Source organism: Siphateles boraxobius, unplaced genomic scaffold, assembly GCF_051911475.1.
Source record: "Siphateles boraxobius isolate OS27281-9 unplaced genomic scaffold, OSU_SipBor_1 66, whole genome shotgun sequence".
NCBI classification, from domain to species: Eukaryota; Metazoa; Chordata; class Actinopteri; order Cypriniformes; family Leuciscidae; genus Siphateles; species Siphateles boraxobius.
The window spans coordinates 20,037,609-20,053,459 of record NW_027509193.1 but is presented as its reverse complement, the minus strand read 5'-3'; the positions used below and the strand labels follow the sequence as shown (position 1 = coordinate 20,053,459).

Below are 15,851 nucleotides of genomic sequence, written 5' to 3'. Positions count from 1 at the left end.
GGCTCTTTTCAACATCTATTAGGGGTTATTGAAACAACACCTGAATCTTTGTGTAACTCAGATTATTGACAGACCTGAACTGCACCTGCATAGTAGTGTGCTTCCATTCACTAGCAGTATCTCTTCTCTTATTTTCCTCCACGACATGGCATTTGTTAGGCAGCGGGAGAGGAGGGCGGCAGGGTAGAGACACCTGAGGATTGCGGCGTAATTGTGTCGGGTGTACGTTTATGGTTTGAAAATATGCTGGTGCCATTATCACCGCCATGCAGAGTCAATCATTTACATGTGGGCATATTCATACAGGGGTAACATTGGTGATGTGAAGAATTTCTGCTATTTAAAATACAGCGTCCTTGTCATTTTGTGCCCTTGACATGTGGAGAGGGCAGGACATACTCTGTCATGGGTTCGCTTCATATTCTGCTATTTAAATTATATTGTTTCGTGAGTTCTTGGTCATGGCAGCCCTGTGACAGTGCCATGTGGCTCGGGCGCCCCCTCCACTCAAGCACGGCGTGCGGTTTCTCCCTCCACACCCCGGCTGGCTGTCATGACTTTATTAAGGCTGGCACTTGTCCCAATTGGTGGCAACTGAAACCAGGAAGAAAGCAGAGTGAGTGTTTAAGGAGAGCGTGGCACCAGCCTATCTGTCTGCTTGCACCAGGAATGGAGACGTCCTCCTGACAAGCATGACCTTAGCTGCTCATCTTGCGTGCGTGTTCCCTCACTGAGCCTTTCTGGGGAGCGGAGGGATCTTTTGAAGGTTGAAGGTCTCTGCAGACTGTTGCTAAAAGACAAAACACCGTTTTTTTGTTTTGTTTGCTTTTTCCCAAATTAACCTAATAACCCTTGTGAGGAAATTATGGCACATTGAGTCAAACTAAAGGCTGTCTCTGTTCCCTATAGCTGTGGAGACCCAGAGCACAAGCTCGGAGGAGATTGTACCCAGCCCACCCTCTCCACCTCCTCCCCCACGGATCTACAAGCCTTGTTTCGTCTGCCAGGACAAGTCCTCGGGCTACCACTATGGAGTCAGCGCATGTGAAGGGTGCAAGGTAAGAATCCATCCCTTCTTGGTTTGCAGGATTGATCTGTGGCCCTAAAATGGTTTTGGACACTTAAGTCACATTTGTCTTAAACATCCAATATCAGCTAAGTGGCATCTGCAAACAAATACCACAAACTAATGGCTAGTCGGGTGTATGAAGTCAAGTATATCTGTTGTTTTTTGAGAGATGTGTTGCTAAAAGTTTATTGGCTCAGCAGTCAATTCCAGCCTTTTATTTCTGTGCTACTTAATAATTGAAAACTAGTCGTGCATACATTTCTATGATGTACACAGTGTCTCCCTGAGAAAGAGAAACAAAGGGGTTTAGAGTTGAAATATGATGGTTACAAAGCCCCCCTATCTGAGCGCAGCCGCAGGGGAGCGTGGGAGGAGAGCTGCATGTGCGCACGCGCACACACAGCGGTGCTCGCTGAGAAAATAAACATAACTTCATTAAATTTGCATGTTATCTTCTCCCTTTCTCAATGCTCTTGAATGTTACGAGGACATATCAGCATTTGTCTTTTCATTCAAAAAGCACCCATCACTCACTTCTCGCCCCTACAGCCTTGTCTGTTTTGAGATTAACAAAAGGCGTTTGAGTTCTATGTCCTCAAGTCAGAAATGTGTTTGAGACCTTTTTTTGTATTTCTGTTAAGACTTAGTTACCCTCAGAGGTGGCACCCTATTTTAAATGAATTTATAAATGACTTATTTTAAACACTCTTCATTTGATTTGGTTTTGATTCTTGATGCATTTCAATGTTTCAGCAACACTAAATTCTGTGTGAAGTAGTTGCTACAATAGTGTTACACGGTGTTCAGTTGCAACACCAGTTTCATCACAAAAAAAAGTTTAAAGCGTTAAAAATATACGCAGTATATTACGCAGTATCCGTTAAGTCCTGCCTATTTTACACACACACACACACACACACACAGACCGACCCACAGAAAAGACGCGCGTCAGTACCAAGTTCTCTTTCGGGCATGAACAAAACATAACACACATTATGCCATAATGTCTGTTTTGTCGAGTGTCCTCATAAGAGCGGTCTTAAATAAAGGCTTAAATTAACGTAGAGATTTGTGAGAAAATGGGTCTCTGTTAGCGGCGGCTGGTCTTAAAGTGTCATTAATGTTAATCAAAGAACAAAGGTAAGAGTAAATTACTCACTCAGACCCAGCGCCAGGAGGATTATTATACCGGTAGCTTAATAATCATAAATGCACTCCGCTATCTTTTAACACATCTCCGGCGAACGGCTTCTTCACGCAAAAGAAAAACTCTTCATGAAGTGCAGTGAAATTCAGCGACCGATGGCGTTTCCTGATGGAGCGAGGTTGTCCGTTAACTTCCTTTTATACGTACTCAATTTCATTCACTCCTTCAAGTGAACAGTATTAGTGTTATAACGGGAATAGGCCTAACTCAGTGAATGAGGGTTTAGGGGGTGATTCCGGATTCAACACATGTTCTCAAGCAGTGAAAAATAGAGGACACTAACAACTAGGGCTGGGGTAAACGATTATTAATTAAACAATTAGTCGGGCGATTATTTTATCGATTAGTCGACTAATCTAACAACTAATTGAACGATTATTTTTTGTATAATCAGGGGTGCACATTCAATGCACAACAGTTTTGATCTGGTTCTTACAGAGTATCTACACTGTAAAATGGGGGGGGGGGGGGGGGGGGGTTTACATGTGCTTCATAAGGCACACACGCACGTTTGCACACACGCAAGGTCTCTCGCTCACTCCCACTCGGCTGTCCGCGCGCTACACTGTTTGGAGCTCGCGAGCTCTAGATTCCGGGAGATTTGAACTAATTTGTGGGCATCAGGGAGACGCTATCAATATGCGGGAGACTTGGGATGTCAACTCCATTTGGCAAAGAGCGCAAATAACGACACCTTTACGTTTGGGACTAAATTTGAAGTATAACCCATACCTTCGATTTAGTTTTTTTAGCACTTTTTCCTTTGTTGGTGGATTTTGATTGGTCAGATCGCATGTCAATCAAACTCCCTGCGAAGGATGGATTGATGCTAATTTAAAAGTGAAAGTGAAGTGCACACTGCCGTAAAAAAAAAAGTTTAATTTTCAAATTATCGCCAATTCAGGGTAAAATAACAAAACAGTGCTGCTCTGCACGAACGCACCATTACGTTTTAAATGAGCGATTTAAAAGCCCCCGCCGGTGTGTGTTGTCACGTCGATTAACCGGCAGATGCTACATAGGCCACACTAAACAAGTCTGACCTGATCATCAGTAGAAGTGGATCAACCTGGTTAAATTAACTAGTCAAGCCACCTTTATTTATATAGCGCTTTATACAATAGTGTTTCAAAGCAGCTTTACAGTGAGAAACGGTAAAATAACTTGACAGCAGTCATTATTCAGTTAAAATTAGTTCAGTGTTGATTTAATTTAGGTTCAATAACTGTAAAGTACATCATATTGGATGTATACACATACTAAATATATTAGGGCTGCAACTAACGATTATTTTGATAATCGATTAATCGGGCCATTATTTTTTCGATTAATCGGATAAAACGTTTCTAAATTAAATTAGATTTTTTTGTTTATTATGACTAAATAAAACCCTAAATCAGGGTATTTATGTGTAAAAGTGTACTTTAAGAAGTGCAAAAGCCACACATTGAGTTTTACTAATATAATATATATTTTTTACATTTTAAACCTTAATATATTGATAAATTAAATATAGAAAGACAGAAAACAAGCGTGTGAACGTAGTAGAGCCGCAGTAGATTGCGTTTGAAAAACAATTAAAATTTTATAGCAGACAAATGCTATAAAAAGAGGACGGAATGGAGGTACGCAGCAAGTTAACGGGCTTGATTAAAAGGACAGGAATGATGCATTAGTGCACAAGCATTCGCTGAAAACCACTGACTACAGTAGTGTTGGGCGATATGCTCCATTTTCATATCGTCCAATCGTCAGCCTGTGAGAGGGGGCGGGGCTTACTTATTTGATTATTAACATGATTATTTAGGCTACTCATTAATTTGCTTGTTTTATTACTTCATTTTATATGAGAATATTTTTTTAGGTAGAGTGTTTATTACTAGGCTATCAGGTTATTTCCCTGTAGTATAGTGTGATATATCCTAATCATTTTTGTATCTGACTCGAGTATTTCAACATGTCAGCGGGAAATTTACGGACACACATGATCCTCTCATGCCGTTACAGATGCAGCATTTTGACTGTACTTCTGCACGAGATGAAAACACGTTTTAATAATTTCTAAAGTCAAGAAAGAGTCAGGGTTTGCATATATGTCCTCCCACCAGTGCTGTCTCTGTCTGGATGCACTTCACATATGCGCACTTCAATAAGCCCAAAGAACGCGGGGTTTAAATGCCGGGAGAAATCCGAGTAAGGGGCAGAAATCTAGCGGAGTCGATCGGTTTATACTTAAACTTATGACTTGACTCCGATAAAGGAAAACAGGTTAATGCGTTTACATGACCACATGCATTGTCAGTTTATTCAGAATAATCGTGTTGGAACGTGCATGTAAACGCACTCATTCTCTGAAAGTGAAAGTAGAAACTGATCGAGCTTTCAGCATCTGTTGCTGCATTAACGCCGCATTCTCTCAGAGATGTCAGCGACTATCTTAATTTACTGGCTTAATATTTCTCTTGTGGACCTATATAATGACAGTGAAAAAATTAGAAGAATATTTCTTCTTAAACAAGTGTTTGAACCTGCTTTTGATTTTCATACATGGCAGAGTTGTGCTCGTGAACTAAAGACTGGCCTATATAATTTTAGTGTTATTATTATAATTAATATTTAATTGTATTGTTTTTAGTGTTATTAGTGTCATTAAACATTTTCTTAATGTGCTATGGAAACAAAATACTGATGAACAACGATGCCGTTTTCATCTTGGATCTGTATAAGATAGGCCTATGCGTGCGTCTGTTAAAACAAGCACTCTTGGCAATTTGGGAATGGATCACTTTGCAATTAAATTTTGATGTCGGATGTTGGCCTAGTTTTTCGTTCTGTTTTAAAAACATTTTCTTAGAGGAGTCCTCATAAGCGCGTGTCGGTGTTGTCGCAAGTATTAGGCTATGCGGTGATGTCGTTATGAATTTAGGCAAGGCAAATTAATTGTAGTTCCTAATATTAATTTAATAACAATACTAGCTTTATAATAATACTACTACTAATAATAATTTTATACGTTCATAAAACGAGCCAATTATCGTATTGATATCGTCAAAGGCATCTGCCATCGGCGAAATCTCAGACTATCATCGATACACGATACTATCGGCACAACCCTAGACTACAGTGACTAAAAAACTATATTTTACTGCTGCTGTTATTAAATGCCTTTATATTTAGTGCTTCACTTTGTAAACACCGTTTTAATTTAACCTGATTTCTGCAGTAGGGCTATTTTAATCCTCACTTATGTTGCGAGCGAACTGATTGCGCAACCTGATGCTCGAGGCAAAATATATCTAGTGTGACTGTCCAGAAGTTAGTAAACAAAGTTGTTTACACACATTAGCATTGTTTTCTCAGATAGGATAGCTATCTGACCATGAAAAGACCAGGTGTAAATGCCCTTCAAAAGCATTCGAGACGGGTTTGAACCCGATCGCTCAAACTACTTCAGGAGGAGATCTGAGACTCATTCCAGACCAAACTGGACAAGTGTAAATGCATCTGGTTGTTGAAACCACATTTGTAAATTTTACTCCTCCCAAAAATGCTAAAAAATAAACATGTGAGCGTGTTATAGGCTATATATAATGTTATAGCCAGATATGACGGCGCTACTACAACACGCATTACCACAGATGAGAAACTCTATTCATCAAGCCAACGAGTAAACAATCGCAAAGCAAAGTGAAAGTAAGTCGCAGACGCTTAACCCACAATCATCATCATTAAAAGTCAAGAAACGAAATGATCTTACCAGTGCTGTTGCCGCTCTCTCTTAGCCTAGAAATCTAAATGCACCCTAGCGGCAGCAAAAATTATTTTGCAGCCAGTGTGGTCAAGCAACTCTCCGTTGGCTTTCGAGCTGGAAAAACCAAACTTTGGTCAGGCCAATCACATCATGTATAGAGTTGGTGGGCGGGCTTAACATAATGACGGCAGAGTTGTGACGGTCCCGCGTGATTTCCATAGGTGATTTGGCCCTCTGTTACTTGAAAACAAAGAAGATGCTGCAGGCGAACAGCGGTCTTTCGACTCTGCTTTGGCCGCGACTCTAACATCTTGATGTAGGTCTGGCTTGCCAGGCTAACTCTCTTATTGCGGTCTTTGATTTTGATTTTAGCTGATGATCAAAAAAATGCAGCTCATATCTGTTGCTTTCGGTGACGTGATGTGAACTCCATTAAATGTGCATATAGCGCGGGAATTGAAGAGCTAAAACACATTTATGTGACCAGGTGTAAATGGAATCGTTTTGATAAATCAGATAGCTATCCGATCTGAGATAACGCATGAAGTGGCCAGGTGTAAACAGCCCCTCTGTAGGTACTCTCTGGCATTTCGCGTGTGACTGTGTTGTCATAAAAATGACATCATCAGTAAACGCTCCCCGTGACATAAGCAGACCAACTAATCGATAATGACATTCGTTGACAACGATTTTCATAATCGATTTTATCGATTAGTTGTTGCAGCCCTAAAATATATCATATTTAGCTATCAATTATAAATGATTTCAGTTCAGCTATAAAGCAGTTCTGCAGAAAACAGTGGTGTCATCATCCAGTTCAGTTCTCATACAATAGTGTCAGTACAGTCAGATCAATCATATTGTTGAATAGATTAGACATTTTCCCCTCATACTTTGGAATGGGTACGGAGTTGGCATTGAATTTCATTTGAAATTGTATTAAAAAGGTCTTAAAGCCTTGAATTTAAGTTGGAGGATCCTGGGGTACCCTGATATTAAGTGTCCCCAACTAAGCAAGCCAAAGGTGACAGTGGCAAGAAACCCAAACTCCATCAGGTTACAAAATGGAGAAAAAAACCTTGGGAGAAACCAGGCTCAGTCTCTTCTGGCCAATGAATGAACACAGTGTGATTATGATTCAGGCTGCATCACAAGTCAGATTGTGGATCAGAACATTCAAAATATTTCATCCAGTTCCTTCTTGCTTGAAAATCGGATTCATCATGCTGGCCATAGGCGTCTGTGGATGAGACGGACAGACTCTAAACCCTAGTGAGCTGCCTGCTTCTTAGCATGCTAGTTAAGTCCAAAGTACACTTAAATTTTGAAGCCTGATGCACAGCCTTTCAATGTATACTCCATTCGATAGTGCGTGCCAACACAGGCACTCTAGGAAGTTTAATCTCTAAGTTTAATGGCTAGTGTTTGCACAGTTTCTCTCCAGAAGTTATGAGCAATAAAACTTTGTACTTATTTAAACGAATATCGCATTGAAAAATCTGGCTGAACTCATACGACACACATTTTGTTGAATTGTCCTTTTCGTCCCCCATCTTTTTTTCACTGAGCTTGTCGCAATTCATTATTGGATTTCAATGTGTAAAGGATGCTTGCATTTTTGCCTTACATTTTTGGGGAAATCTGAGGTAATTTTGCCGTTTATCATTTGAGGCGAACTTAACTTCGGGAACACATCTAAAAATGTTCCCTAGGTAGGCAGCTCACCGAGATGGAAAAGCAGCTGTTTAGTTTAAATCTTCACAGCTACAAAGCACAAATAGCTATCATACACACGACTGCTAATTCACACCAAACAGACAGATGACCTTATTTTGATCTCATGGTCTCTTCAGTCTAAATCCATTGGAAATAGAGTAAACACTTGATACAAATACATGGCTGCTGCTCCTCCGTTGTCTCAGTGCGCCTAGGGGTTTAAACTCATGTCCAGGATTAGTGGAGACACTAAAGAGGCTTAGTGCTCCTGCCAAGCCACAGCAGACCTCAAACCGTTGCCTTCCAGCCTTCCTCTGCCACATTCCGCTCACAGGATCTCCCCGGCAGGTCAACACTGGTTCAATCCAGGGTTCGCAGAGGTCAGGTGATGCCCTCTGAGAGATTAGCATCACAGATCTCCATGTCTGCTTTTACTCTGGCAGATAATTGATACAAGCAAACGTTGACAATTTCAATCATTTTGTCAATAATAAGAAAAGAAAAAAACTCTTCTTATTCATTATTATTTAGTGTTTTCTTGAATAACTACATTGGAGAAGGGAAGCAGTTTTGACTGAATTAAAATATTTTATACTTAAACATTTACATTACCGTACAAGTTTGGGGTCGGTAAGATTTTAAAATATTTTTGAAAGTAGTCTAATGCATGCTTATGATCTAAAACTACAGGAAAAAAGCAATTCTGTGAAACATTACAATTTGTGTAACATTTCTATTTTATTATATTTTAAAATCTAATTTATTTGTGTTATGGCAAAGCTAAGTTTTCAGCAGCCATTGCTTCATTGCTTCAGTCTCTGTCCGCTTGCCTTCATTTCAATGGTCCACTGCTGCAGCCCCTAATCCAGTGGAATTACCCAGCTGCACCTTTCTTGCCAGAGCATTTTTCACACCTTGTGATGATATTGAGCTTCATTCCTGTGGCTTTCAGGCCCGACCAACAGCGGCACAGAGCAGAGAGAGTGAAGCAGGATGAGGAAAAGAGGCCTTTTGATTGTGGATCAGTGTGACTTTTGTCATGGGTTTGTTATCAATGAATCAGCTCTCCAGGTGAGACAGCAGTCACTTGTACAAAGGGTACCGTCGGCCAGGATTAATGAAACATGTGGTTGCTATTCATCTAAACCTGTTTTGTGAGAAAGTGTAGAGCTCTTATGCTTTAATTTTGCTAAATTGTTTTAATATTCAATTCAATTCAATTCAATTCAAATTTATTTGTATAGCGCTTTTCACAATACACATTGTCTCAAAGCAGCTTTACAGAAATTGCATTTCGGAAATGTACATAGAAAAATACAGTTAGTTAATCAAGTATTAATTTATGGCATAACATATCGCCGGCTTTGAGTCGTCTCTTCACAGGCGTCGAGTCGTCTCTTCACAGGCGTTGGGGCATCTGAAGTCTCCGTGAGAGGCTGGATACAAACTGGAGCTGACGAACGCTATTTACCTCGGGACTAGCGTCCCGAGATAACAGCAGAAAGGCAGATGGGAAATAATTAGCATAGCTGATGTTCATAATGTTAATGCATTCGAACTGATTCAGCAGTAGTATCAAAGGTTAAGCATTAAGTGAATGCTTGGTTAAAGAGATGCGTCTTTAATCTAGTTTTAAACTGGGACAGCGAGTCTGAGGCTCGTACAATATCAGGAAGGCTATTCCAGAGTTTAGGAGCTAAATGCGAGAACGCCCTCCCTCCTTTAGTGGACTTAGATATCCTAGGAATGACCAGAAGCCTCGAATTTAGTGATCTTAAAGAGCGCGATGGATTGTATGGCGATAGAAGGTCTGTTAAATACACAGGAGCTAAACCATTTAGGGCTTTATAGGTCAGTAGGAATTAGGGCTGCAACTAACGATTATTTTGATAATCGATTAATCGGACGATTATTTTTTCGATTAATCGATTAATCGGATAGAAATTAAATTAGATTTTTTTTTATTATAACTAAATAAAACCGTAAATCAGGGTATTTATGTGTAAAAGTGTACTTTAAAAAGTGCAAAAGCCACACATTGAGTTTTACTAATATCAATATTTGCATTGTTTTTAATGATAATTGCTGATGGCAAGTTGACAAACATGATTATTGTTAAAAAAATGATATCCAACATATTATGTTTTAACACAATTTTTGTTAAAACAAATTTACACAGACATGTTGTTCAGATGTGAATATCTGAACTAAAAACAAACTAAAACATCTAAAATATATAATTCATTTAATTTTTATTTAAAATTAATTATATATAAGGAATATAAGGATAAAGAATATAATATATTATATATAATATATAAAAGAATAATATAAGGATAAATTGATTAAATAAATATAGAAAGACTGAAAACAATTGTGTGAATGTAGAGCCACAGTAGATCGCGTTTGAAAAACAATTAAAACTTAGTAGACAAATGCTATAAAAAGAGAACGGAATGGAGGTAACGTTACCCAGCAAGCTAACAGGCTTGAGTAAAGGACAGGAGAAATTATGCATTAGTGCACAAGCATTCGCTGAAAACCACTGAGTACAGTGACTAAAAAACAATATTTTACTGCTGCTGTTATTAACTGCCTTTATATTTAGTGCTTCGCTTTGTAAAGACCGTTTTAATTTAACCTATTTCTGCGGTAGCGCTATTTTAATCCATCCCTTACGTTGCGAGCGAACTGATTGCGCAACCTGATGCTCGAGACAAAATACAGACATCCCGGAAGTCCCGGGAGTCTCCCGCATATTGATTGCGGCTCCTTGATGCCCGCGAATTAGTTCAAACTCCCGAAATCTAGAACGCGCAAGCAAGAGCGCGCATGCGAGACAGAGACTGCTCCAAACCGTGTAGCGCGCGCGCTCGGCAGAGCGCCTGAGGGAGAGAGACCTTGCGTGTGTGTGCGTACCAGTAAACGCTCCCCGTGACGTAAGCAGACCAACTAATCGATAATGACATTCGTTGACAACGATTTTCATAATCGATTATAATCGATTTTATCGATTAGTTGTTGCAGCCCTAGTAGGAATACTTTGTAATTGATACGTAACTTAATAGGTAACCAGTGTAGAGATGATAAAATAGGTGTTATATGATCATATTTTCTTGATCTAGTAAGAACTCTAGCAGCTGCATTTTGCACTAACTGTAGCTTGTTAATTGAGGATGTAGGACAGCCAGCTAATAAAGCATTACAGTAATCTAGTCTCGAGGTCATGAAAGTATGAACTAACTTTTCTGCATCAGAAACAGATAGCATGTTGCGTAGCTTAGCAATGTTTCTAAGGTGGAAAAAGGCTGTTCTTGTAATATATGAAATATGATTTTCGAAAGTCAAGTTGCGGTCTAGTATAACACCCAGGTCTTTTACTGTAGTGGACAAAGTAACAGGACATCCTTCTAAATTAAAGTTGTATTGTAAGGGATTTTGTGGGTAGTTTTTTGGACCAATAAGTAGTACCTCCGTTTTATCTGAATTTAATAGCAGGAAATTACACGTCATCCAGCATTTTATATCATTTAGACACTCTGTCAATTTAGATAAGTTAGTGTTTTCATCTGGTCGTGATGAGATATATAATTGAGTGTCATCAGCATAACAGTGGAAATTAATTCCATGTTTTCTTATAATATTACCAAGTGGCAGCATATATATTGAGAATAGCAGAGGGCCTAACACCGATCCTTGCGGCACTCCATAGTCTACTGACGTTATCTTTGATTTTTCCCCATTTAGACAGACAAAATGGTAACGGTCTGATAAGTAAGATCTAAACCAGCTTAATGCCTGTCCCTGAACACCAGTGTAGTTTTGTAGTCGATCCAGGAGTATTTTATGATCGATAGTGTCGAACGCAGCGCTTAGATCGAGTAGAACTAGTATTGAGATACAGCCTTGGTCAGAAGCTAAAAGTAAATCATTTGTAATTTTAACTAGCGCAGTTTCTGTGCTATGATGCGGTCTGAATCCCGACTGGAATTTTTCATAGATATCATTTTCTTGTAAGAAAGAGCACAATTGAGCGGACACAATTTTTTCTAGTATTTTAGACATAAATGGAAGATTTGAGATGGGTCTGTAATTTGCTAAGTTATTTGGATCTAATTGCGGTTTCTTAATGAGAGGTTTTATTACTGCCAGCTTGAATATTTTTGGAACATGACCTAAAAATAAAGACGAGTTAATAATATTAAGAAGAGGCTCTTCGACTACAGGTAACACTTCTTTCAGTAGTTTAGTGGGTATTGGATCTAATAAACATGTTGTTGGTTTCGATGCAATGATAAGTTTATTTAGCTCTTCCTGTCCTATAGTTGTAAATCGGTGTAGTTGTTCTAGAGGGGCCATAATTGAGGCTGAATCATAAGACATCATAGAGGATTGTATATTTACAATTGTGTTTCGGATGCTTTCTATTTTCTCATTGAAGTAATTCATAAAATCATTACTACTATATTGTAATGGAATATTTTGCTCTGGTGATGTTTGTTTATTTGTTAGTCTAGCCACGGTGTTGAATAAAAACCTTGGATTATTTTGGTTATTTTCTATTAGTTTGCGGAGATGCTCAGCCCTTGCTGCTTTTAGAGCCTTTTTATAACGTGACATACTGTCTTTCCACGCGATTCTAAAGACCTCTAAATTAGTTTGTTTCCATTTACGCTCTAAGTTACGAGTTTCTCTCTTGATTGCATGCGTAGCACTGTTGTACCATGGTGCTTTAGTTTTCTCTCTTACCTTTTTTAATCTAATTGGTGCAACAATATCTAGTGTACTAGAGAACATGGTGCTCAAACTGCTAGTCATTTCCTCTAGTTCATCTGTTTGTTTGGGTGCACTGCGCAGCTGAGATAGATCAGGTAAGCTATTTGAGAATCTATCTATAGTGGTTGGAAGGATTGTTCTGCCTGGTCGATAACGTTGCGCAACGTGACAAATTTCAGCAGTACGTATTATACAAGTTACCATGTAATGATCAGTGAGATCATCACTTTGCGGTATAATATTTATATCAGTTGGATTGGTTCCATATGATATAATTAAATCTAGTGTATGATTTAGACGATGAGTGGGACCGCTGACGTTTTGCGTGACCCCAAAGGAGTTTAATAAATCTGTAAACGCAGTCCCTAACGCATCATTTGTATTATCTACGTGTATGTTAAAGTCTCCAACAATTATTGCTTTATCGACATTGACCAATAGATCTGAGAGAAAGTATGCAAACTCTTTTAGGAAGTCAGTATAGGGCCCTGGAGGTCTATATAGGGTAGCCAAGGCTAGAGATAATATGGATTTGTTTCTTGCATCTAAGAGCGTAACATTTAGCACAAGTACTTCAAACGAATTAAACCTGTGACCTGTTTTCTGAGTAACATTAAGAATATCTCTATAGATTGTTGCAACCCCGCCGCCACGACCGATCAGACGGGGCTCATGCTTATAACAGTATCCTGGTGGAGTGGACTCATTTAGACCGAAATAATCATTTGGTTTAAGCCAGGTTTCAGTAAGGCAAAGTACATCGAAACTATTATCTGTGACCATTTCATTTACAATAACCGCCTTAGGTGTGAGCGATCTAATGTTTAGAAGACCTAGCTTTAGAAATTGTTTTTGTTCACTGATATTTAGATTTTCTGGTTTAATTACAATAAGATTTTTGCTAGATCCTACACTAGATTTATTGTTTGGCCTCACTAAGCGAGGAATAGACACAGTTTCTATATAATGTTCTACACTACTTATATCAATTAAGTTGGGACAGCAAAGACTGTGATTTGGACTTTGACTTACTAGTCATATGGTGTGTAACGTCTTGGAGATGTTGTCGGACAGAACAGCCGCTCCGATTCTGCTGGGGTGCAGGCCATCAGCACGGTAGAGCCTAGGTCGCTCCCAGAACAGATTCCAATTATTTACAAAGAGCAGTTTCTGTTCATTACACCATGACATTAACCATTCATTTAGAGCAAATAATCTACTGAACCTTTCTTGTCCTAGTCGGTACGTGGGAAGCGGTCCAGACACGATGATAGTTGCTTCAGGCGATGTGCTGCGAACCGTCTCGATCAGGCTTCTGTAGTCCTTCTTCAGAACCTCCGTCTGCCGCAGCCTGATGTCGTTCGTCCCGGCGTGTAGGACCACAGCTCCGACGCGCTCGTCACCGTTCAGGATCTCGGGAATCTGTGCGGCGACATCAAGAACACGAGCACCAGGAAAACAGTGAGTGCGCACCTTACGCTTACCTGAGGTAGCGCGGACATGACGGACCATGGAAGTGCCGATGATCACGGCGGCGTCACGTTCCGGCTCGCGAAGAGGGGAGAAGCGGTTCCGGGTGGAGATCTCGAAGACCGGGAGGGGGGGGGAAGTCCTTGGTCTGGTCCTGGCTCGTGTCTTCCGCTGTGGGATCACCCAGGGTCCGTGGTGTTGCCTCGGTGCCGGAGTGAATGAAGGCAGAGATGATCGCGTCCTCCTGGGCAGAGAAACGCACGGAGTAGACGAAGTCGGAGTCAAAAAGTTACTAACCACTGACTTGTGAGCATCGGCGCGTGATGTTTCGAGCGTTATAATATAATATAGCACATGCAAAGGCAATTTAAATACTATTGCTACAGTTGTGAGAAGTTTCTGCAGTATTTTATTATGCGAGTGGTCTAGGTTTGAAATTCAAACTTTTTTCTTTTTCTTTTTTAAAGGAACACGCCAACGTTTTTTGAAATGGGGGTTATTCACTGTCTCCCCTACATTTAGATAGGTGGCCAAATGCATTTTTGTCTTAGTCTGGCAACGTCGACGCTAGCGTAGCTTAGCATAATAAATGGAATCCTTTTTTGCCGGATAGCCTGTCGTGAGTAAAAGTGTTTAAAAAAAACAAAAAACTAATTACTTTTGGCCTGCGTATTCACAACGAGTACAAATGGCAATGCAGATTAAGAGTAGGTGATTTCCTAGGCAGATATTGACTTGGGACTATATCGGGGGAAGCACTGCTACAGAGATATCACGCAAGTTAGGTAGCTGTGACACAACTGCGGGCATGCTCATCTTGATCCGACACGTTGAGCCTGGTCATCGATGGCAGTACCTTGTCCCACTCGCCACAGCACAGACACTCTATTTCAGTCGGCATAGGTTGGCATGTTCCCCCACAATCACACCACCAGTTCGTGTTGGCTCTCGTCCTCAGGCTGTTGAGTGAACCCAGCCTCCACCTCCTGTCGTTCTATTTCCAAAGCATGCAGCTCCTCTTCTGAAAACTCTGGTTCGTAGAGGATCGATCGATCGGCCGGAGATCGGTATCGGCCGATATTAACATTTTATGACTCGATCGGTACTCACTAAACTTGGCTGATCTCACAAACCGATCACAATTTGATCAAGTCAAAACGTGAGAAGGTGCATGTTGCGTGGGGACTTAAAGGATTTGGCAGTCATGTCATCGCCGGTGTGGAATAACTATGATGTGTCGAGCAACAATGAAAAAGATACAGTTGGCGATGTTGACGCCATCTTCGCATGTAGTGAACGCGCCTATAGAGAGAAATGCACACTTCATACGGATCAGCCTACATAAGCAGAGAGTAGCCCATTTCTTATCGATTTGAATTTTTTTTTAAAGCATTTCAAGCTTTCTATAAGTTCTCAGGTCTGTGAGGCAAAGTATCTTATACGCTGAGTTGATCGGTTCATTTATGAGATGCGCTACAGTTCACGCGCGGGTGCCTCCGTATCCTATATTTATCCTATATCGGCTATATTTCGCTTCTTATTTATTAAATCCAGCCAATTGTTTGATGAAACATTGATTGAAATTAAGATAAAATTTTTACAAAACGAAATTCACTTTAAAGAAAGGCTTTCTACAAAACAAAACTTAATTAAGTGCTCGAAATCATGTCTGAGACACTCGTCTCCTGATATATTGGGCATCTTATGATCTATCTTACCCATCTCATTGTGGTTTCTTTTTCATATAATCAACATAGATGAAACTAAAAAAGAAAATTGTATAAAACAAATATGAAATATTTACGTATAAGTTATATTTAAACGTCAGAACACTCCGATTTTCTCGTGTGTGGCCTATACAT

At 39.9% G+C, this 15,851-nt stretch overlaps 1 protein-coding gene across 3 annotated transcripts in view; it reads left to right on the top strand.

Moving 5' to 3' along the window:
• Positions 1 to 15,851, top strand: part of rarab (retinoic acid receptor, alpha b) — a 152,345-nt gene that overhangs the window by 124,334 nt on the left and 12,160 nt on the right. For all 3 annotated transcript variants that reach the window (XM_077212882.1, XM_077212881.1, XM_077212880.1), the window contains one exon: positions 910 to 1,058. In XM_077212882.1, the coding sequence (XP_077068997.1) occupies positions 910 to 1,058 (149 nt within the window). The remainder of the gene's footprint in view (positions 1 to 909; positions 1,059 to 15,851) is intronic.